This window comes from Panthera pardus, unplaced genomic scaffold (assembly GCF_024362965.1).
Source record: "Panthera pardus isolate Hobbes unplaced genomic scaffold, ASM2436296v1 HiC_scaffold_27, whole genome shotgun sequence".
Lineage (NCBI taxonomy): Eukaryota > Metazoa > Chordata > Mammalia > Carnivora > Felidae > Panthera > Panthera pardus.
The window spans coordinates 7701180-7726105 of NW_026526843.1; the positions used below are offsets into that span (position 1 = coordinate 7701180).

The following is a 24926-nucleotide window of genomic DNA, read 5'->3' on the forward strand; positions in this document are numbered from 1 at the left end:
CCTGATCTCAGGGTCGTGAGTTCGAGGCTCATGTTGGGTGTAGAGATTACTAAAAAATAAATAAATAAACTTCTAAAATGTGTACAATACAATGGTTTAAACAATATGTAAGAAAACTGATACAACTGACTACCCCCCAAAAACAAATAATTCGATTAAAAATGGGCCGAAGACATGATCAGACATTTCTCGAAAGAAGACGTCCAGATGGCCAACAGACACACAAAAAGATGCTCCACATCACTCATCATCAGGGAAATGCAGATCAAAACCACAATGAGATACCACCTCACCCCTGTCAGGGTGGCTAAAATCAACAGCACAAGAAGTAACAAGTAGATCAAGCTTTGAGTCTGCTGAAGGAGTGATGATAGAATGGTAGTATTCAGGAAACACCTCCCTCCCCTCTCCCCAAGAGAAAAAGACAAGGAGAAAGTAAAAGAAAAATAAAAGGGGGCTGCTTAGCTGCCTGAGGTTAGTATTATTCCTGTTAGAAAAGGGCACCGTATTTAGGATACTTTGACTACCTGGAAAGAGGGTGGGGAGCTCAATAATCCAGACGTGTAAGGTAGAACGAGCAAGTTCAACAGTCACTTCTTTTGTTCTTTCACTTATTAGGCAGATCAGATGTGGCAATGCTTGATTCAAACCAGAGACCCTGCCTAACTAAACACTGTGTCTTTTCTTTTAGCAAACTTCGAAAAGATCATCCTTCCAAAATCCTGATCAACCTGTGCACAGCACTACTGATGCTAAACCTGGCATTTCTGGTCAATTCCTGGTCCGCGTCATTTCAGAAGGCGGGACTGTGTATCACAGCCGCAGGGGCGCTTCATTACTTCCTGCTCGTTTCTTTGACTTGGATGGGCCTGGAGGGGGTCCACATGTATATCTCTCTGGTCCGAGTCTTCAACATCTACGTTCCCAATTATATCCTTAAATTTTGTCTAGTTGGTTGGGGTAAGTGTATCTGCCATTGGCCTTGATGTCTCTGTTTGAAGCCTTGTGCGTATTTCTAATTCAAGCTTCATGAGACGCATTATTCAGGACCAAATTCTGGTATTAGCATCAGTAAGGGATTAAGGATTGGCTCACTGGTGTTTGGCTGTGCGTCTCTCTTTCTGCCTGTATTGCTCTATAAATTCAACTTTTTTAAAAAAAATTAAGTTTATTTTCTTTGTTTTGAGAGAAAGGGAAAGAAAGAGAGAGAGAGAGAGAGAGAGAGAGAGAGAGAGAGAGAGAGAGAATCCCAAGCAGGCTCTGCACTGTCAGCACGAGCCCCATGCAGGGCTCGAACCCACAAATCGTGAGATCATGACCAAAACCAGAGTCAGGTGCGTAACCAACTGAGGCCCCCCCCAGGTGCCCCTAAATTCAATTTTTCACCTCTGTGGTGAGGAATTGGCCCACAAATATTTATTGAGCACCTGCTGTGTACTGTGCTAAATGGAGGACCTACCGCGGTGAACCTGTCAGATGCTATCCTTCTCTCTACAGAAGTTAAAACCCAACAAATACTTACTGATGTGATAGCCAACACTTACACGTATGGTAGTACTTCTGTAGGTGGCACTTACACGTGCCAGACACTGTTCTAAGTGTTTTGCAAACTTAGTTAGCACTCCTTATATCTCTGTGAGAAAGATTTCATCATCATAACCACTTACTGGTGAGGACACTGAGGCACAAGGACGTTAGGTGATTTGCCAAAATGCACACAGCTGGTAAGTGGCAGGGCTAGGATTTGGAGCAGCTATCTGGCTCCGGAGTTTGGACATGTAACCTCTGTGACCTAGCCCTGCTGTTGAAGGGACAGAGCGCGTGCAATGTGGGGAGGGGTGCGGGGTCAGACACGCCCCGATTCCCCCTATACCTCCTGGCGGTCACTGCTTCTCTATGGAAAAAGCCAGGAAGGGAACCCAGCATGACTATTCCCTCTTTTAAATGTTATTTAATTGGTTTGCCGCCCTGTATTTCTGACACGGTCAGGCCAGCTCCTGTCCCTTCGCTTTGCCTATTCAAACCAGAGTTTGACTTCAGAGAATGTGTTGGATACACAGAAGATGTATATTAAGTGGGATGCCCCGGATCCATGTGAGGATAGATTTTATCTTCCGCCGCCCTTGTAAAGACAACAGCTTCCCAATTAGCTCCTCCTGCTTTTAATGAGCTCATTAACATAGCACACACACTTTCATTGGATACACAGTGCTATTATCCATGCTAATGTCGGGGGGCAGAGACAGGCAAATATTAAGCAAAGCATCATCTACGATTGTTTTAGTACATGTTAGAATCCATCAGGAACATGGAGCTAAAAGCAGTCAGTATACTCCTCCTGTGCCTGGAAGTCTTCATCTCAAGTCAACCAAGGGATTGAAAACTGATATGGGAGGGGCTTCATGGATAACCCCCCACGCAGATAACCCACAGATGGCTAACAGTAAACGGGCTGTAAAACGCGCTTGGTCCCGGCTTTTCTCCTCTCTCGTCGTCATCCTCAGCTTCCTTTTCAGCCCCTTCCGGCTTCACCTGCTCCTTAAGTGTGCTCTCCAGAGCTCACTTCTCTTTCCGATCTTCTCGGCCCACACGCACTTGCTGGTGTACCGGGAGAGGCAGGAAAGGCTAAATAAGACTCGGTACTTGGAGGCAGGATACATTTCGGGAGTGTCAAGTACACACCCAAGCCAAGGCCACGGCCTGACTGGCTCGACCCGTCACAGTGCTAGAAGCTGCTTCCAGATTCAGCTGATCACTTACATAGACGGTGGACGGAAGAGTAGCTAAAGGTGCCAGCTGCCAAGGCCTCGTCCCGCTCGCTATGAAAGAAGGACAAAAGGGAACAGATGGCTACCACACGAGTTGAGGGATTCCCTGTCGCTGAAGAACCAGCTCTGAGCTGAGGCTATGCGGTTCTATATCCTGCAGCTCTGTTCTGAGGGGGCAGGGCGCAAAGCCCCACACCTCCTCCGAACCTGGGAGGGATGAGAAAATGTTTCGTGACAGACCCCACTCAGGAGATAGAGAGGCGGGTAGGGGATGGCCTCAGAGCACCTCCTCACAGGCCTGCGCCTGCGGTCTTCTCAAAGTCGTGCGGGCTCACGGGGTGTGCCACCCAGATTCAGATCGGCTTCCTGCTCTGCAACCTGTTGACAAGGTTTTACTCCTGTATTTAAATCCCTGTCCAGGGCAGCAGATCGGTCCACATTTGTTAACAGCCAGTCGGGATCTTTTTGTTTGTTAATCGGTAATTTATTAACTTGTTAATTACCGAAGTGTAAACACAGCTTGGGGACCACCTCCCAACTTCCATCGTGAGCGTGAGAGCTCCCTCCATCCCTCCTTTCTGGCCTCTCACAGATTAAAAACATTTTTTTAATTGCAGTATAGTGGACACTCAATGTCACATGAGTTTCAGGTGTACAACCTAGTGATCGGACGAGTCTACGCCGTGCCTTCCAGCCCTGTGACTTATTCATCCCATAACCGGAAGCCTGTTCTTCCTCCTCTCCTTCCCCCAAGTTGCTCATCCCCCATTCTCTCCCCCCGCCCTGGCAACCATTAGTTTGTTCCTCATATTTATGGGTCTATTCCTGTGGGGTTTTTTCCCCAACAGGTGTTTTTGTAAATATCTACATCATGCTAGGCACTGCGCTAAGTGTGTGATACACCAATCAAAAGGGACTGTCTCGTTTCTCACAGAATCGGACAGTAGAGGGTTTTTCAAGATGCCTACTTAGCACTCTGGGGTTTAGAACAGCCTTGCAAAGTATCTCACAAAAACCCCTAAAATGTGTGCAGGTGTAATGCTCTTAGTTTAGGAGAAATACATTGTTAGAAATAAAGAGATCATTTAAATTTTGCAAATGTACCTGAAATTGGATTTTTCGATCCTGTGTCTACACTCGGGTCACGTTTGACCACTTTGACTGAACTGATTGCTTTATTATAGTCTGGCCGAATTGACTGGTCGTTAACTGGTCGATCTAGTCAAAATGTCAAATAGTAACGAGTGTGGAAACAGCTCCCCTGTCAGAAAGCACCGAAGGCTGCAGCTGATTGCTTGCACCCTTCCTCCAAGGTGACCTAGACAAAAAGGTCCCGGGAAGTCAGGGGCTCTATGGAAAAGGAGAAAAAATCGGCAGCCCATCATCTGGGAAGAAGTGCTTGATATGAACCTGCATTCCGAACTAGATACTTCTATTGCCAAGTTGATTTTTTGGCGCTTGAGCTATTTTTAATAACCAGTGGGCGTTGTATTGGAGCCTTTGGCATGCTGTTTAGTTTAGCAGATTGGAGAACTCCTAGAAATGTTTAACTTGGAAGACTTCACAAACATTTTGCAAACAATGGTATTTTGATGCCCGCACATCTGTGGCTCATTTAAACAGTGTCTTGGTGTATCAGGGCCCACAGTCCATGATCAGGACCGCTCCTTGCTTCCTAATGGAATGCCTTTGGCTTGCTTCCCCACTCTAGGAATCCCAGGGATCATGGTGGCGATCACACTCAGTGTGAAAAAAGATCTATACGGAACCCTAAGCTCAACGACTCCATTGTAAGTACCAGGCGCTGATGCTCTTGTCCATCAGGGTGTGCGGGGAGGTGTTCTGACCTGCGGCTCAGTCTTGATGCTGGCTTCAGTGGGGGGGTGGGAGGGCGGGGGACTCAGCCTCAGCCTTTTCGGCTTAAACTCAGTCACGGGCGCACTCATATAACGGCTAGGTGCCCGCTCTCTGTGTGACCTCCGGCAACTTACTTTACCTCTTCCTTCCATTTCCTCCACTGGAAAATGGGAACAATAATGTTTGCTGTCAATGTAGCGTGCAAATTAAGATGACATCATGTATATAAAGTGCTCAGCATGGGGCCTGTTCCATAGTAAGGGCTACTTAACCTGCAGCAGTTATGATTAGAAAGCTCACAGAACTCGGAAGGAGTTATCGTGGCCACTGTAAGGAAATTTTCCACCTTTCCACAAAGGCCTCCCCTGAAAAACGCTCCACTGCTTTCCTTTGTAAATTGGCTCAGATTTGTTGTCCTGTTTTTCTTTTCTTTTCTTTTTTTTAAAAAATTATTTATTTATTTATTTATTTATTTATTTATTATTTATTTATTTTGAGTACCGTAGACCCACCACATTACATTAGTTTCAGGTGTACAGCTTAGTGATTTGATGAGTCTATACATCATGCTGTGTTCATCATCTTTTGTTTTCTTCTTACTGTATCAGCCCAATCTCTTTGATGCTCTCATCCACAGCCCCAAGAAGGTAGCCATTTACGTTTCCAGAACCTTCTTTTATAGGCACATAGCTAGTTACCATGTGGTTCTTTAGACTGCATGATTTCATTTCATGCTTCTGATTGGGTTTTTCTTTTTAATGTTTGTTTATTTTTGAAAGAGAGAGAGAGAACGCGAGTGGGGAAAGGGCAGAGAGAGAGAGAGGGAGACAGAAGATCTGACGCAGGCTCTGTACTGACAGCAAAGAGTCCAGTGTGGAGCTCAAACTCACGAACCATGAGATCATGACCTGAGCCAAAGTCAGACGCTCAACCAACTGAACCAGCCAGGCACTATTGCTTTTTTACTAATGCAGATTCATTGTCTTCATTGTTGCCTCTCAAGTTGGTTTTGTTTTGTTTTTGTTTTTGTTTTTGTTTTTGTTTTTGTTTTTGTTTTTACTACAGATTTCCTCTCCCACTGGACTTGAATCAAACGTAGGAGGTCTGGACCCCCAGACTCCCCCATCTTTCCTATTGAGACGACAGTTTCCAGAGGGTCAGAATTATATTGTCCTCTTCAGCAGATGCCTTCCAGTTCTAATTTCTTGTTACCCTTCCTTTCTCTCCCTTTTCCCCTCCCTTCCTTCTCGTCTCCTCCTCTGTCCTTCCTCCATGCCTGTTCCATGGCTTAAAGGGTCCCCAGTGTCTACCTAATGGAGATTCTTCTTCAAAGATCAAAAGCAAAAGCAAAAACCAGAACAAAACCAACTCCACTCATGAAAAGAGCTCTTTCATATGTGAATTGGTTAGTGAGAGGCAGAGTGCTCTGAGAGCTTTTTTTATAATTATATTTTGAAGAAGTAATACATGCACACACTACAAAATTCAAACGTACAAAAGGATAGAGGATGAAAAGTAAGCCCCGCTCCCAACCTCTAGCCACACAGTCTCTGTCCCTTGATGCAACTCTTATTACCAGCAATCAGATCTGTGTAGATATTCTCTTGCACACTCTGTTATGGTAGACGTACTCTGTTTGGTACTTAACAATATGCCTTAGAGATGATTCTGTATCCAAACATGTAGCGCTGCCCCTTTTCAAATGTCTTCGGTAGCCTCATTTAAGGCTGAAGATGATGTTCAGGCAACCCTAAGTATCAGACTCCATTAGGGAAATCAAATGTTTTCTCCCCTCCCTCCCTCCAAACACACACAAACACACACAAACTCACATACGTGAAAATATCCACACCAACGCGAACGATATCATCACAAAGGATTTTCCTGGTTCTGGAAAAGAGATCTCGGCTAAGTTGACATACAGTTAAATTAGTAAAGCTTGTCCGTGTTCAACAACCCGAGATACCGCCTCTAGTAATTGGAAATGTTAATTAGCCGAAGTATCTGTTCTTATGAATCGTCACATATTTCTTCTTTAATAGAAACAGTAGAGCCATTCATTAATCAATCCCAGCGGCCAGTGTTCCCTTTTGTCGACCAAACCTGAGACTGCGGAGAGAGGTTTAACATATACATCACATTTGAAAGCAATGCGACCGGAGCTGCTCTCCTTTTGTTGCATTTTCATTAACACTGATGATCTCGTCATTGTTTGATATAACATTCAGAAAAGCAGTCATTGCTCATGTCCTTTTACTGTGATATTTATCATGCAAAGCAGAATCCATCCTGCAAATAAAAGCTTAGGTGTAAGGTGGAGGGGGAGGGCGCGGGGGGTGGGGTGGTGGTGGAAAGCCACTTTGGAAGAAAATAAGAAATCTGTTTTTCTGCTGCTGAGAAACAGAGTAGCCTCCTGGGGATTCGGACTGAGAAGTTCCTGCAAAGCCTCTAGGATGTCTGGCGCTGGAAACAACCTTGGGCTGGGGGCTCAGGAGGTTGGGGTTCCAGCCCCAGTGTGTCCCCAGTGAGTGAACTCCTGCCAGACCGGTTCCCCTCTCCAGGGGCAGGTGCTCTCAGGTGAAATAAAACCGATGAGGTGATCTTCAGATTCTCGCCACAAAATGCAAGTTTGTGTTTCTCTACCTGACAACGGCCCTCTCTTCTTTGTCTCTTACAGTTGTTGGATTAAAGATGATTCTATCTTTTACACCTCAGTTGTGGCCTATTTTTGCCTCATATTTCTAATGAATCTCTCCATGTTCTGCACTGTTTTCGCTCAACTGAATTCCATGAACCCCCAAAGCCAGAGGACCCGGCGGAAGATAATCCTGCGTGACCTCAAAGGCACAACAAGCCTGACCTTCTTACTTGGCCTCACCTGGGGGTTTGCCTTCTTTGCCTGGGGACCTGTGAGGATCTTTTTCTTATATCTTTTTGCCATTTTCAACACGTTGCAAGGTAACATCTGTTTCTCTGTACTTTCTCTGGCTAGCCAGACCTCCACCAAAGCTTTGCTGGTTGGGAAGATAATCTCACCTTTTGGGGGTTGAAAGGAGGAAAAGAATTGACAGGCAGCCATTGGAAACATTAGCTAGCCATCGGGACTTCATTGAATGAGCTCCCTCCTGCTTGGGGATATAAAGAAAAGCCCAGAGAGCTAATTCAACCCCAGCTAGTTGGCGATGTTTATATCAAACACCGACTGGTAATACTTTCTACAGTCTTCGTTGCATCAACACATTGTGCATAAGTGTACAGACCCACACTTGCATTGACATTCTTAAGTGCGCGATCCAGTTGAATACACCAATTACTGGACAGTAGAAATATTAAACTTTTGACCCCCTAGGCTCTGGCTACATCAGAGATCCTAATCTTGCGGGAAGGAGCCGGGCTAGGAAAGTGGACAGTCACGAAGGAATGCAGGTGAGGTGCAAACAGCAGTGGGCCAAGGTGAGAGGTCAAGGTTCTGGTATTGCTGCCCATTGACCTTGAAAAAGTCACCACGACTGGTTGAATTAGATGATCCTAAGCTAGTGTTTCTATAGCTCTTTAATGTCACTCCGATTTTCTGGTGAATGGAGCAAGTGGTAATGAAGTGATTAAATGGGAGGCCAAAACCAGGGATCTGGTTAACATACCCCTGAGTAACTGTTGATGTTCATTTTAACCTGACCTGGCCTATTAAAAATCTTGGGGGCAAGAGGCACGCAGAGCGGTTTCCTGGGACTCTCAAAACTCTGCTCTGTGTTCTTCTTATTCTCAAGTTTGGCCCAGTTCATTTGAGCTACTGGGGCAGCTGTGAGTGAACTTGGGCAGCGTGTTGAGTTAGGGTCTCGCCTACTGCTCCTATGTATCTGTTTAATAAGCCCCTTTACCGAACTCCAGTCCGTGGGTGGTCCATAGGATCCTCCAGCAAGAGAAGAGTTCTATGACGAAAGAAGTTTGGGAAGTGCAGAAAACTATATTCTCCCATTCTTAAAATGGCACAATACAAGTTTTTACCTTTACCAAGGTAAAAACTTCTGAGAAATTCTGCTGGGGGGGGGGGGGGGAACTTTAAAATTTATTTTAACCTAGCATTTAAATAACTTCGGAACACTTTGTCGTCTGATTCTTAACCCCTGAGGAATCTTCGGAAATATGAATTGGTACGTAGTGGCTCTATGCCAGGCATTTGCAAGGTGCTTCAGGGAGACGGGGGAGCAATCTAGAATAAGGCACAATTTTTGCTCTCACGTCTTACATACAATTCAAGAAACCATCTTCATTTTAGAGCAATGAAGTGTATCAGCTGAGACTTTCTGTCCCACCAGAATCTTCCAAGCACGTTCTGATCGAGACGTAAGAAGACACAAAATGCCTCGGTGTAGAATGTGTACAGAAGTGGGTTAGGAACCAGATGCCGGGGCGGATTTCTCCCTCGGCAATAACCCCACCCACTAGTTCTGAGGAGAGACACACACTCACCGTTTGGAAAGAGGGGTTAACGGGGAAGCTGAGAAAAGAATGAGAAAGCAAAGCAGTTTAGAGCTTAGAAAGGAAGGAGGGGTGTTTTCAAACCAGCAAGTGTTCCATTCCTGCGGTGGAAAGAGAAAGTAGTATCTAAGCAGGAAGTCTCCATGGCTTAGAAGCAGAATCCAACTGGGGATCTCCTGAGGACTAAATCCAAAGTCCCACAGATCCAGCGTCAACAGAGTCAAGCTGTCTCTGTCTGTCAGATACGCTTCATGTCAATCAAGCACCAAGTGTCTCCAGTTCCTAGTCCTGCCTCACAAGATAGAATGTGCCATCTTGCAGAGGAGGGGGTTGCAGAGCCCTGAGTTTCAAATTCAGGTTGCACACACACACGCACGCACGCACATGCACGCACACACACATGCACGCACGCACGCACACACACACACCCGGAACAAGAATGCAGTGAAACAAGTGAACAAATTAGCCATTTTACAAGACAGATGGCAAGTTTGCAATTCTGGCTGAAGGGGGTTGCCCTGTGGTCCGGCGTGAAAAAATTATGCGCCTGATGAGCCATTTCTGAAGGAGGGATGCACAAATAAAACTGCAGGTGACAAAAACCTGACATCTTCCCTCATGCCTGTGTTCTAGTGAGTAAGCAGATCAATCTGTTATTGGAAAGAAAAGGGAAGGCTGTCAGGCACAGAGGGAGAGCTGGCAGGCAGCTCATTGGAATTCACATAATAACCTTTAAGTCTGAGAACAAACTAAACGCCACGCAGGAAATCAGAACGGTAATAGGTGCTTCCTGTCACTGTTGCCCCTCGTTTGTGCTGGAGCTGGAGGAGTTTTACCTGCTCCGAGACCGGGCTTTGCTCTCACCAGCTTGCTGCAGCGCCTTCCAGGTGGTTGCTGCTCAGAAAGGGTGAACGCTGCTCGATTCGTCACCACCGTTGTTTGGTTACATGGAGATAAAGCCCTCAGGGGAGTTGGTGAGACATGTCTTTCCGTTTAGCCTCCAGATTGCTGCCTCCCACCTGGACTCAGAGAGTCTCAGGGCTGGGGCTGGGGACCCGAGATCTTCCCCATCCAACTTCCCTTTGAGTGACAGGAAGCCACGTGCCTCCCCCTGAAACTTTCCAGGGACCGAGAGCTCACCGTTCCATAAAGCAGAGCCTTCAACTCTTCTCCTTTTTTTAATTGAAATATACTTGACATTTAAAGCTGTGTAAATGCGAGGCGTGCAACATGTTGATTTGATACACTGATATATTGTAATATGATTACCACTGAAGCTTCCGATCGGCTCCACATCTCACCCGGTCGCCCTTTCTTGAGGGTGGTGTCCATAGGGCCGTGGTTAAGACCTTGGGCTCTGCAGCCAGACTGCCTTCATTTGGTCTAGACACGGCCACTTCACATTAGCCCTGTGACTGGGTCAAATGTACTAGACTTCTTGGACTGTGGGGTCTCTCATCTGTAAAAACAAGACGAATAGCATAATGGCTATGATTACACTACCTAGTAAAGATTAGCTGGGATGTGCTACTGTGTGCTTGTTCCGTGGCTCCCCCCCACTGCTCCCAGTTCTGACCTGGCCACCACACAGAACACGCCTAATTTGTTCTTTTCGTGATAGCCCCTTCAGATCTGTAGCCATAGCTACCATCTCTCCCTGCCCTGTGTTCCCACTCCAAGACTTCTCTATTCTCGAGTACTTCGATTTGCTGTCATCGTCTCAAAACAAAGCCGCCCAAACTGAATACGGTGCTGGTAGGAGAAAGGTCGAAACGAGGACAAGATGGCAGGAGACTCTCACCCACCTCAGCCAAGATTCTTTTTTTTTTTTTTTCAGTATATGAAATTTATTGTCACACTGGTTTCCATACAACACCCAGTGCTCATCCCGAAAGGTGCCCTCCTCAATGCCCATCACCCACCCTCCCCTCCCTCCCACCCCCCATCAACCCTCAGTTTGTTCTCAGTTTTTAAGAGTCTCTTCTGCTTTGGCTCTCTCCCACTCTAACCTCTTTTTTTTTTCCTTCCCCTCCCTCATGGTCTTCTGTTAAGTTTCTCAGGATCCACATAAGAGTGAAAACATATGGTATCTGTCTTTCTCTGACTGACTTATTTCACTTAGCATCACACTCTCCAGTTCCATCCACGTTGCTACAAAGGGCCATATTTCATTCTTTCTCATTGCCACTCTGGAAAACAGTGTGGAGGTTCCTCAAAAAATTAAAAATAGACCTACCCTATGACCCAGCAATAGCACTGCTAGGAATTTACCCAAGGGATAGAGGAGTGCTGATGCATAGGGGCACTTGTACCCCAATGTTTATAGCAGCACTCTCAACAATAGCCAAATTATGGAAAGAGCCTAAATGTCCATCAACTGATGAATGGATAAAGAAATGGTGGTTTATATACACAATGGAGTACTACGTGGCAATGAGAAAGATTCTTGACTTCCACTAAATGCTATAGCTGAAGCGAGCTTTGGGGGCATTTACCATTGGCTCATGCTCAACTTGCAATGAGTCGAGACAGATTCAATCCGTCACTGATCATTTACTTCAGCACAACTGGCCAGTGAGGGGGCAAGTCAAACCTTGTGTAGCGAACAAAGGGTGACAACCTGCACTTGGGACAAAAGAAAGATTCTGAGGCCCAGGAAGATATTACGAAGGTTGCAGAAAACCGTGAGAGTTTGCGTATCGAGTGCCCTGGAGGCCAAGTCAACAAACTTATCTATCTGCTGGGCTGCCACACATAGTACTGGAGGCAAAGGGAGATGTGATATGAAGATGAAAAGACTTTACAGCTGGGTGGAGAGATAGACAATCCATTGGGAAAGTGGCCACATGTAGCAAACTGTGTAAGAAACAGAGTGTTATGGGAGCTCAGAAATGAAAAGGATGAGTTCCAGTTTGAGGCAGTTGGAAAGGCTTGGTGGATAAAAAGACACTTAGCCTGGGCCACAAATAAACATCAGGCTGACGATGGGAGTTATTTCTGCCAATTCCGCCTCCAAACTTCAGGAAATCCAATTGGCCCTCCAGAGCATTTGCCATCAGGATAATCTCAAGTCCTACTTTTCTCTCCCAAGGAGGTATTTTATTTTATTTTTTTTTAAAGTTTATTTATTTTTGAGACAGAGAGAGACAGAGCATGAACGGGGGAGGGTCAGAGAGAGAGGGAGACACAGAATCTGAAACAGGCTCCAGGCTCTGAGCAGTCAGCACAGAGCCCGACGCGGGGCTTGAACTCACGGACCGCGAGATCATGACCTGAGCCGAAGTCGGACGCTTAACCGACTGAGCCACCCAGGCGCCCCACAAGGAGGTATTTTAGAGGATGGGGGTGAGAAATTGCCAACACTGCTGGTGGATACCATCAGCTTCTCTCTGTCTATCCCACTTTCAGGGCAAAATCAGGGTTGGCAGTGAAAAATGACGGCATCCAAATGTATGGTTTCCACGTGGTGTAATTGTGCCAAAGAGCATGTGTATTAGTTATTTATCGCTGTGTAACAAAGTGTTCCCAAATTTTAGCAGCCTAAAACAACAGCGCTTATTATCTTACCCAGTTTCTGTGTATCAGGGATTCAGGAGCTGCTTAGCTGGGTGCTTCTGGCTCAGGGACTCACGAAGTTGCAATCAGGCTGTCAGTCAAGGCTGTAGTAATGTGGAGACTTGACTGGCTCTGGAGAATCCGCTTCCAGGAAGCCTCACTCACATGGCTGTGGACTGGAAGCCTCAATTCCTCACTATGTGGGCCTCTCCACAGGACCGCAGGGTGTCCTTAAGACATAACACTGGGATTCCTTTGGAGGGAGTAATCAGAGATCGAAAGAAGCCACAATGCTCAGTCGGTTGAGCGGCCAACTTCGGCTCAGGTCACGATCTCGCGGTCCGTGAGTTCGAGCCCCGCGTCGGGCTCTGTGCCGACGGCTCGGAGCCCGGAGCCTGTTTCGGAGTCTGTGTCTCCCTCTCTCTGACCCTCCCCTGTTCATGCTCTGTCTCTCTCTGTCTCAAAAATAAATAAATGTTAAAAAAAAAAAAAAGACTGACGAAAGAAGCCACAATGTATTTTATAACCTATTCTTGGAAGTGACATGCCATCACTTCTGCCATATTCTATTGATACAGTGTGGGAAGAGACTACACAAGGATACAGATGCCAGTACATAGGGATCATTGAGAGCCATCTTGGAGGGTGGCTACCATTGCAGAGCTGATGTCTCAAGCTCTAGGATAGACAGCAGCCCAAGACGAAAACTGTGGTTGATTTGAAGTCTTGATAGAGGCCTTCTTACCATCACTGCCTTTGAAAGGGAAGCTCGAAATATGAGCTCGGAAAGCCAGAATGGCCCTGGGGTTCCTCAGGAGGAATATCTATGGTGACAAGAGTAGACCTGGGTCTGGGTGTTGGTGACAGCTAGTGAAAGAAACTGAAGAAGACTGGCCTTCTTCTTTTGATGTAGGATTCCTCATTTTCGTGTTTTACTGCATGATGAAGGAGAGTGTGCGGGAGCAGTGGCAGACACATCTCTGTTGTGGGTGGTTACGACTGGATAACTCTTCTGGTAAGATGCCCGTTTGGGTAAGGTTATGAATTTTATAGGTTTTATATAACTGATCCGATTAACTTGTCACCTGACTTGAGTTTATAGAGTCTCAGCATCAAAATGGCGGCTATTTCCATGTCATGAAAATGATTTGTACTTTCGTGCCGAGATGAATGAAGTCAAGCGAAGAATGCGACTTGGACCATATTTTAACTTAGTGAACCTTGTCTTTTGGCCCAGATTCCTTGGATTGCTTGTCCTTGCTGTCACCTCAATCTCAATTCAATTAAAAGAATGTTGATTGAGTGCCCTACTGTGTTCCAGGCCCCGGATCACAGGGGCTCTCTGGCCCATAGCCAACAGTGGGTTGAGTGGATGTGGGAAGCAAGGAGTGATAGTGGAGGCAGGAGAAGCCAGGCCGGGTGGAGCGATGGCCCATCCTGTACAGCGCGACATGTGGTGGACCCTGATGTTGCCTCTGAGAATATCTCCAGTCCAGGACGACTGATTTCCTATGTATCAAAAGGCTCTTCCATCCGATTCAGACAGCTTCTCTCAGTCTCAATGCAAAGCCCAGTGTGTTTCTTTTAGGGAAGGAAAGTGCTTGGACTCAAAGGTTCTGTAAGTAGCAGCACAGAGGTCTCCCTCTTTGTTTTGTTTTTTTTTTTTTAATTTTTTTTTAACGTTTATTTATTTTTGAGACAGAGAGAGACAGAGCATGAACGGGGGAGGGTCAGAGAGAGAGGGAGACACAGAATCCGAAACAGGCTCCGGGCTCTGAGCAGTCAGCACAGAACCCGACGCGGGGCTCGAACTCACGGACCGCGAGATCATGACCTGAGCCGAAGTCGGACGCTTAACCGACTGAGCCACCCAGGCACCCCTAGGTCTCCCTCTTTGTACTGGGCATGTCAGTAACCTGCTGGTCCCCGTACCGGGCTCTAGGGAAAGCAGGCATCCTTGGCAAGTGAATGGGCCTGCCTGTACCACACATTACAGTATAAACTTACTTCTCACAACTTCATAGAAAAGCTGACTCCTTGAGGTGCCTAGAACAGACACTCTGTGCATTGAACTTTATGTTTTTAAGAGGATTATTGAGGTACAATTTACACACCATAAAATTCACCCATGTTAAGTGTAGAATTTGGTGAGTTTTATGTTTTTAACTTTTCTGGTTTTATTTCAGATGGGGACAGCAGGTGTGGACAGCAGGTTAGGCACAAACAAGAGAGACTGAAGAAAACCTTCCAGCACAAAGTATTTTCACCATCCTTCAAGTCACCTGCAACCAGTTCTACTTTCAAATCTTTAGGCTCCGCACAATGCATTCCTTCAGAAACAAGCTTCCCAAATGGGGAGAGACAAAGGCATGTTGTCTACACTTACATTCCAGAAATACTGAATTAGTGACCACATACATGGTCTTGGGAAATACTTCTTCCTTAAAACTAAAGGCACACGTGCAGGTATATACCTGGGCTTATTCCTGGCTGAGAAAGTGTGTCTAGAAGCACCTAGTGAGGGATGCCTGGGTGGCTCAGTTGGTTGAGCGTCCGACTCTTGAATTCAACCCAGGTTATGATCCCAGGGTCATGGGATTGAACCCTGCATAGGGCTCCACACCGAACGTGGAGCCTGCTTGAGATTCTCTTTCTCACTCTCTCTCTCTCTCTCTACTCCTCCCCCTCTGCTCATGCTCTCTCTTTCTCTCAGATAAAAAATAAATAAAAAAGGAAGCACTTAGTGAACTTAGTATGTGCAAATCTGGTGGGTTATTAGACTAAGGCGGGAGGGAAGAGACGGAAGGTCAAAACAGATTCATGTGTAATTCAAAACAATTGTCAGAATAGCCCAAGAATGGAAAGAGCCCAAATGGCCATCAACTGGTGAATAAAGAAGATGGGATAGCGCCTCTCTCTCTCTCTCTCTCTCTCTCTCACATACACACACACACACACACACACACACACACACATACACACACACACACCGGAATATTACTTGGTGATCAAAAAGAATGAAATCTTGCCATTTGCAACAATGTGGATGGTACTGGAAGGTATATAGTGTGAAGTGAAATAAGAGAAAGACAAATACACGATTTCACTCATATGTGGAATTTAAGAAACAAAACAGAGGAACACAAGGGAAGGGAAGCAAAAATAAGATAAAACCAGAGAGGGAGGCAAACCATAAAAGACTCTTAAATACAGAGAACAAACTGAGGGTTGCTGGAGGGGTGTTGGGTGAGAGGATGGGCTGAATGGGTGAGGGGCGTTAAGGAGGGCACTTGCTGGAATGAGCACGGGGTGTTATAAGTCAGTGATGAACCACTAAATCTATTCCCAACATCATTATTACACCATATGTTAACTAACTTGGATTAAAAATAATAATAATTGTCAGAGACTATTAAAGCCAGAAGGAACCTTCGACATTGTCTAGTGTGATCCCCTCATTTTCCAGATGAGGAACCTTAAGCAGGGAAAGAAAAATGCCTTATAGACACTCACTCGCCATCAGCAGCAGAACCGGGGCCAGAACTCAGGTCGCCTGGCTCTCAGACTAGTGCACATCGCACACCACCAAGAATGCCCACTGAGCGGCGCTACACTCTTAGATGCTCAGCTTCTTCCCCAGGAAGCCAAATTTCTAAGTCCAGAGAGAGTTTTTGAGGTGGAGACGGGTATTGGGAGGGAAAATGTAGGGAAAGGATCGATCCAGAGGCCCAAAGCGAGGAGAAAGACCAAGGGAGCAAGGACTTAGGTACTCAGGCTGCTGCCGTGACCACTCAGTGCTTCTAGTTGGACAATGGTGCAATGACGTTTGCTTGCCTTCCTTGAGGACCGAAGGAGATGCCAGTTCACATACCCAGAACACCTTTGGAGGCCTGGCCGTAGGCCTCCTCCCACCTTCTCGGTGCTGGTTATAGACCCTGGTCCGGAATTTGGTCCTGGTCCTTGCATTTTTCATCGTGTTGGCTCCACACAGCAGATTTATTCCCAGAGGCTAAAGTGAATCTGGAGTCAGTATGGTGGGTAAAAAAATAAATAAATGAAGGCACCAAGGGGTGCCCGGCTGGCTCAGTTGGAAGAACGTGTGAATCTTGATCTCGGGATGGTGAGTTTGAGCCCTGCGTTGGGTATAGAAATCACTTAAACATAAATACATAAATAAATAAATAAATAAATTTGAAAAAGTAAAATAAAAACACCAAACTTGGAGTCAAAAGGCTTTCGTTCAAGGCCCAGCTCGGTCACTAACCCTGTGACCTCAGGCACATCCCTCCTCTACTCAGAGCTATATTCTCTCTACCTTAAACACGAGGAGGCTCGGAGAGATAATCTCGAAAGCGCCTACCAGCTTCAGGACTATATGGGGCAGCTTTGTTTTCCAGTTTAGGCCGGTTGACTAGCTAGTGTACAATCTCAGTCTCCATCTCTGTACGAGAAAGTTGGTCATAGGAAACAACTCTTTCCGTGCTCACAAGGGTCCATCACTCTGGCAAGCTGATGTGCAAATACGTCCCGGGGCTCATATGGAGGCACTGGGGAGCCATAGCATAGCGAGGGCAGGAGCGGTGGAAGCTGCTTAGTAGATAATAGTTGAGGCTGACAGGGAAACATCATTTTTGCAAAAGAGTTAATTAGTATTGGCTCTCCTGCTGTCCCTGGGGGATATTGTTTCATTAGCAAATACATGGCTCAAATGTACATGTCTCTACTGTCCCGCCACGTCCAGGATTTGGGGGTTGTTTTTAATACCATGTCCAGGATCTTAATGTTGTACCAAGCAATAGATCCAGGGAGCCAAGGGGCCTGGAGTTGCAATAGTAACTCATCTGGTGGGGCAGATAGTGTAGCCTCTTGGGCCACGTGTTCTAAATCTGCGGAATGGATGTTGCCATCAGTCAGAGCCAGCAGCTTAATTTCCATTAGCACAGAGGGAAATTATGCCTCGGGCTTGAGAAACCGCTAAACCTTCCGGGTAAGAATTTCAGGGGACGTAGGTATGTGTGTGTTACCATTTTATGTTGTCTCTTCCTGAAGACCTTCAAGGTTTGTGCGTGAATTTCCTCCCCCCAGGTTAAGGTTACCATGAAGAACACAGCCTGTTATTCTCAATGCACGACGAACACATGCATTTGTAATTGCCTCAACAGTACTGGCAGGATGAATTATTTTGCCCTGGATCTGTATGAACTATCCAAGGGAAGCACCATTACCTTGACTTCCTTTCTAATTCCTCTATATGCTCCTTTGTTCGTTTAAAAACGTCTTATGCTTCTACTATGTGCAAAGTTCCCAATGCCATGGCTGAAAATGTTCTTTGTTTCTTTAATGCAGGTGGCTTTGATGAAGACCCCTAGTGTTTCTCTCCCTGGGGTTGTGAAGTTGTGTCTAATTATGTGAAAAGAATATTACCTGTGGACGTCCAAATGAATTCCACTCACGAGGATTTCTTCACTAATTCCCAGCAGAGATACCCGCCTCCCCCTACCCCCAGATTAGGGAAAAATGTTGGGTTTGTGAAGCCATCTGCTCCAACTTTGCTCCAACTCTAAATATTATTTTGGAAGGAGCAGAATCAAATAGCATTTAGTGGATATTAAAGTCAGCATAATTCTCCTATTCATTGTTGTAGCTGTTTCTTTTTCTAGATAAGATTTGAGCCTGTATTTATGACATATTAGGGGAGAAATGTCTACAGCACTGGAGATTTGGTTTCAAAAACTCTAAGTGTCCCATCGTGCAAGAAAAAAAAAAAATCAAGATCAGGGTCCTTACTGCACTGGGAATGGAACGGTTTCGGGTGGCCAAAGTTCTCTGACACCCAGTTGGCTTGACACCCACAGGGGAAGTAGGAAGAGTCAGACTGGAAAAAATAATATCCTGTTGGCCTGTCATGACAAAGTATCTGAAATCCCCATTATTCAAGTCACTCTTTGATTGAATCCTCTTGTTGAAGTGGAAACGTGTTTTGTGAAAAGGGTGCCTCATCAGTCCACAGACACCCAAGAACTCCTTAGTGGGGATGAGTTTCTCAGCCAAGACAGCCCCTGGGGTGGGGGGTGCATAGCGAGTAGGGTTCTGAGGAACGTAACAGAGCAGGAGCTGTTTGAAGCGGGTGGTTCTCTCTAGTGAGGAGAGGACAAGTTAGGGTGAGTAAGAAAGTACAGGGATGGAGGTGGAGAGAGTCACCCAAAGGCAACAGAGTGAGTACCGAGGATGAATTCTGCCTGCTTTTTGCTCTGTGGCTAAGCACGACGTGTGGCCTTTTTAATCCTGTTCCAAATATTGCCACTGGGGCTTCCGAGCCAAGCAGCCTGCTCACATTTGACCTTGGGTAGGAAGGAGTGAAGAGGTGAACGTTTTGGAGCGATGCACAGCAGCTGCCATCAGTGGTTGCCTTCAGGAAGGGGAGCCGGGTATTTGGGAAGAAGGAAGACGTACTTTTCACCCTATCCCTCTTTCGAATGTTGTGTTGAGAGACTGTATTACTCTTCAGGCAATAAATGAATGAATACGTAAATAAGGACGACTGGACCTTTCCAATGAGGAAGAAAGATAGACTCCTGGGTTTCAATAGTATAAATCAAGTCCCCCATCATCCTTGGGAATATGTATGGTGTCGCGGGCTGTGGAGACAGCAGAGCTGGGTTCAAATCGCAGCTCTGTTGCTTCCCAGAATCGAGACCCAGGGAAATAACGGCAATAGTACATTCATCATAGAGTTCAAGTGAGAAACGAGATGACGTCTACAAATTTTCTAGCACCCGCATGCCTCTCAGCCCCTCATGGCCCACCCGCCGTATCGGCCCCATTAAAGGCACTACATCGGATCCCGTAAGCAAGAGTTAATGCTGACTGCTACGTAGACTGGAACACTGGTGCCAGTCACCGGTATAAAGCTCCTAGATTTCCCTTTGCCCCCCTTGCCGTCTGAAGTAACGTAAAGATGTAGGTAGGCCCTTAGGCCCCTGCGTACCTGCCTCAGAGTCAGCCCCCTTGCCTTTGGGCTTTTGCTCTTGAGGCAATCCTACAACCATTGTTCTCTATAACTCTTTATGTGTACTTTTTGTAGGGGAAGGCGAGTGTGAGTGTGCGTGCACGTGTGCACGTGCGTGCGAAAGGACTAACATAAACAATGAACGAAATGTCTTGAATGTTGGAAAATATCTTTGAACTGACAATATTGTCAGCTTCAGTCAAAAACAAATTTAGGGACAGGACTTGGGTATAATTAGCAAATCTACAAAAATATGCATTCTGCAAATGCTTTGACTTGGGGGATCATTTTGGCTGTGAAAATGCCCATGATTGTTCTGCTGCGGCTGGAGTGATGAATGTACAGCCCATCTCTAATGACCTGATATGCTGTCAAGCAAAAGAAACATTATTTTATAGAAAAGTTCATGATTCCTGGGGCGCCTGGGTGGCTCAGTCAGTTAAGCGCCGGACTTCAGCTCAGGTCATGATCTTGCGGCCCGTGAGTTCGAGCCCCGCGTCGGGCTCTGTGCTGCCAGCTCAGAGCCTGGAGCCTGCTTCGGATTCTGTGTCTCCCTCTCTCTCTGACCCTCCCCCATTCATGCTCTGTCTCTCTCTGTCTCAAAAATAAATAAACGTTAAAAAAAAAGAATTAAAAAAAAAAAAAAGAAAAGTTCATGATTCCTGTCATGGCTCCTCCTACTAATTAGTGAAAATATGGGTTTTCTGCAAATTAGATGACAGCTGGAAATTATGGGGAAAACACCGATTAAACATCTTTCAGGCATCCTTTGGTTTGCTCTTTCTGGGCCCACAAAATGGCTGACCCTCGTGTGAAGGCAGGCCCATGTGATTATGGAAAAGAGGCCCTAGAACCTTTGTGTTGCTTTCAATCAACAATCTACCCCATTGAGCCCTGACATGAAGAGAGAGATTCAGACGTGTCATCCATAGGTCACTACCTCCAACAGCTTACTGTCCACCTGGGGAGACCAGATACACATACTGGAATAGTCAATGGTTTAAGCAGCAAGGGTATGGCGGGAAGAGTCGTGCTTCACAGGCAGGAAATTGCACAGTCTTTGGGCAAGCTGAAGGTGGGATGTTCTAGGTTTGGAGTGGGGCAGCTTGGGTAAGGCAGGATCTCATTTCTCAATACCATAGGCAAATGTTCTTTATGAAGTCCCAAAGGTGACAGTGACCATCTGTGATGGTCCACCTCCCCTGAACCTAGAAATACGGGAAGGTGGGCTGTTGAAAGGGTAAGAGGAGGTAAGCCTTGTATCTTCCAAAAGTTCAGACCTAAGGTTAGTTGATGGTCTTTCTGGTCTTGAATCTCAAGCCTTTAGGGGACGTGATGAGTTTGGTGCAATGGAGGAAAGACCTAGTCACATACTTCTGTTGATCAGACAAAACAAATGAAATGGATTAAATTCATTCTTATAATATCTGGCACCTCATAGGCCCTCCATAAATATTCAACATGTGCATGAATGAATGAATGATCTAAAATACAGAGTCTATGAAAGCAATGGCTGACTTCCTTATCTCAGGTTTCTTATTGCTGAGTAAACCTATGTTACCCACTAATATGTAAGCTTCATGAGGGCAGAATCGACATCTGTCTTGTTGATTGTTGTACAATCAGTGCCTGGCACAATGTTTCAGTCAAGGTTCTTCGGTTGCCAGCGACAGAAACAAAATGCCTTTAAATTGACAATATTGTCAGTTCTGGTTACCCAAGGAAAAGGGAGTTGGCTAAAAGGGTTTGGGGAACTCAAATAATTAATGGGAAGGTTAAAGAATAGGACTAAAAAAAAAGAGAGACCTACAAACCAGGAACCATAGGGGTAACTTTCTAGCCAGGAAAAGTCTTGAAATGACGTCAATCCTGGGAAAAATAAAGAGCAATTTCTTCTATCCTCATGTTATTAGCTTACGATTCAGAGTCTCATGAGACTGCTTCTGATCAGCCGAGCTTAAATTTTGTGCTGTAATAAGCAGTCAGATAAGGGATATGGCAGAAGAAACCTTCAGGGAGCCTTTTGGTTTTGCTAGTGGTAGCACAGGAGCTTGGATTTACCATCCCGCCGGGAAAACCCACACCAGGAAAGAAGTCATTCTGAAAAAAGAAATGAGACTACTGTTAAGAATGGACAAGTAGGGGGCACCTGGGTGGTTCAGTCAGTTAAGTGTCTGACTCTCGATTTCAGCTCAGGTTGTGGTCTCACGCTTTGCGAGATCAAGCCCCACGTCGCGCTCTGCACTGACAGTATGGAGCCTGCTTGAGATTCTCTCTCTCCCTCTCTCTCTGACCCTCCCACACTCGTGCTCTCTCTCTCTCTCTCTCTCTCAAAATAAATAAATAAATAAACATTGGGAAAAAAAAAAGAATGGACAGATAGGCGAGGGGAAAGTCCCACATTTGCCCACGACACACGACGTAGGACTGAATGTATTTTGGTTGAATGAATGGCTAGTTCAGTGACGTACTTCTTCAATGAGGGTGCAACAGTGCTTGGGAGAGGAGGTTCCTCCCATGCCTTATTCACATATTCACTTGTTTTTTAAAGGCTAGGGTATATCAGGACGTGTTGAGAGAGCTGAAGAGTTCCAAATAAGCATCCCCGAATGATGGAGAAGAGTGCTGTTATCAATGATGATTTTGAGATCTTGGGTACACAGGTTGACCTTACTCCAAGGAAAATCAATACATGAAAATGAGCTTAATTGTCTGTGGCTTCCCACATCTGCCCTGAAGACTTCACAACTGATTACAGTCTTTTGTGAAGCTGTTTCACCACACGGCTTTCTAAAAGTTCCCCCAGGGGCGCCTGGGTGGCTCAGTCTGTTGAGTGCCTGGCTTTCGATTTCAGCTCAGGTCATGATCTCATGAACGTGACACTGAGCCCCTCGTCGGATCCTGTATGGGGCCCTAAGTCAGGCTCTGTGCTGAGCATGGAGCCTGCTTGAGATTCTCTCTCTCTTTCTCTTTCTGCCCCTCCCCCACTCTCTCGTTCTCTCTAAAAAATAAATAAATAATTTTAAAATGTAAAAGTTCCCCCAAATACCTGAAAATATATTTTCTTTTTTAAAAAATCTTTATTCATTGTTGAGAGACAGAGAGACAGCATGAGCGGGGAAGGGACAGAAAGAGAGGGGGACAGAGAATCCAAAGTGGACTCTGGGTTGATGGCTCTGCACTGGGGCTTGAACATCTGGCTCCAACTCATGAACCATGAGATCATGACCTGAGCCGAAGTTGGACACTCAACTGACTGAGCCACCCACGCTCCCCTGAAAATATATTTTCACCCCAACTTCTAGGACCCTTCAGCTCTGACTCGGAAGGGCTTGGTTGTCTGAGAAGAAAACGAGAAGTAACGCTGCTTACATTCTCCAGTTCACCATGCTATTGGCATGATATTCACAAAGTGAGATTCATAAAAATGGGGGAGGCATATGGCATTCAGGGCCCTGCATTGGAGGACTCTGGTGTGAGTATAAAAAAAAAAAGACCCAAAAGAAATTAGTAAGTGATAACTTCGAATATTGAAAAAATTCATCTCATCTAAATATATAAGAAAACTACAGATGTTTCCTTAACATATGCAGTCCTATGCAAATGATTATGTAAATTAAACAAAAAGTTGGGACTGGCAAATTCCCAAGTTTCCAAGATTTACTTATGTTAACCTAGTATTCGTCATAGAAACAAGGTTGAGGATTTTTGCTTACACCCCATAGCACTTACATGGGGCGGGGGAGGCAAGACTGAAGGATATGTTACGTTAACAGGGTTGGATGGATGGGTGGATAGATAGATGGTAGATAGATGATAGATAGATGACAGATAGATATATACATGATTGATAGATGATAGATAAATGATAGATAGATGATAGATAGATAGATAGATAGATGATAGACAAGAGATAGATAGATACATGAGAGATAGATAGATGATAGATAGATTGATAGATCGATAGATAGATGATAGTTTTTCCTTTCAAAATGTTAGCCAGCTCATCCATCATGCTTAGTCGGTTGTGGGCAGCAATGGGACTAGAAATGGAAATGAATCTGAGTTGCAGTGAATTTTGATGAAGGCCTGGTTCATGCAAGAAAGATTTGTTAAAAAATCCTCAGCCCACAAATTCCCAGAGGAATGGAAAACTTTAGAGGCAGCTACAGGGGAAGAATGAAGGCCTAGTGTACCAGGCTCCATGAAACCTTCAGGCACTGGCCCTTTCAGGGGTAGAGACATAGGGGAGGACTTTGTAGTGGGTCAGACTTCCCCCGGCCCACATCATCCGGGTCTTTCTCGGACCTAAGAAATCAGGTTGTGAAGACTGACGGGTGAACTGGATTAAACCCCAGCTGTTTCTTCCGTCCAGAAAAGATTCTTCCCAGTTCCTCTCCCCGGTTCTCTCCCCTCTCCCCAGTCTGGGAAGTTCCTCTTCCCAGTTCTCTCCTACCATTAACTGCAAATGGGAGAATGATAGACATACTTTTCTGTGCCTTGACTTCCTTGTTGTTGCTTTACATTTAACAATATACTGGGACTTAAAGAGCTGCCTTTTTTAAAGGCTGCATTGTAGGCCGCTGTATGGCTCTGCCATAGCTTTGTAAACAGATTCCCTAATGATGGTTTCCAAACTTCTGCTCTTTCAAATAAAGGCTGCAACACTTAGCCTTGTACATGTGGGAAAAACTCCCAGAAACCAGGTTGTGGACCTGAGGTTTGGGGGATATTTCCTAGTATCGGGGCCAGTAGCTATGTGGCTAATGACCGGTCAGGAAAGTCAAGTTTTGAGGAAGGCCTGACATTCTTTTAATCTGTTACCTAAGCAAGTACTACACGCTGGGCATTATAGGGCACTTCGTGTGCTCAATTCTATGCCATAGAAGATATGACAGTGAATAAGCCACAGTTCTACCCATAACGAGCTGGGACCATTCTTGGGGTAATAAAACATCCACACCTGCAACAGTTTGTCCACAGTGACATGTGTTACCTCTTCAAATTGTGTGTTGGAGTCCTTTAGGCCTAATAAACAGTAGCCACTTGATTATAAATCTAATTCCACGAATACTTGTTGAGCATCCACTATGATCGGGGTGCCGAACAAGACAGACACAGTCCCTACAGTTGTCTGCGGAGAGAGAAAATGAAATGTGCGAGCACAACACAGTGTGCGAGAGTATCGTTTTCGTAGCTTCTAATAAAAAATTCAGCATACCTTATGACCCAGCGATTCCACTCCTAGAAAAATGCAG

The 24926-nt window shown here is 45.6% G+C and overlaps 1 protein-coding gene across 1 annotated transcript in view; it reads left to right on the forward strand.

Moving 5' to 3' along the window:
- Positions 1 to 18290, forward strand: part of LOC109250420 (adhesion G-protein coupled receptor G4) — a 63768-nt gene extending 45478 nt beyond the window's left edge. Inside the window, exons 13-17 of the mRNA XM_053891327.1 lie at positions 692 to 960; positions 4480 to 4558; positions 7303 to 7583; positions 13573 to 13674; positions 18006 to 18290. Coding sequence (XP_053747302.1) covers positions 692 to 960; positions 4480 to 4558; positions 7303 to 7583; positions 13573 to 13674; positions 18006 to 18028 — 754 coding nt within the window. The 3' untranslated portion in view covers positions 18029 to 18290. The remainder of the gene's footprint in view (positions 1 to 691; positions 961 to 4479; positions 4559 to 7302; positions 7584 to 13572; positions 13675 to 18005) is intronic.
- Positions 18291 to 24926: the final 6636 nt, after the last annotated feature.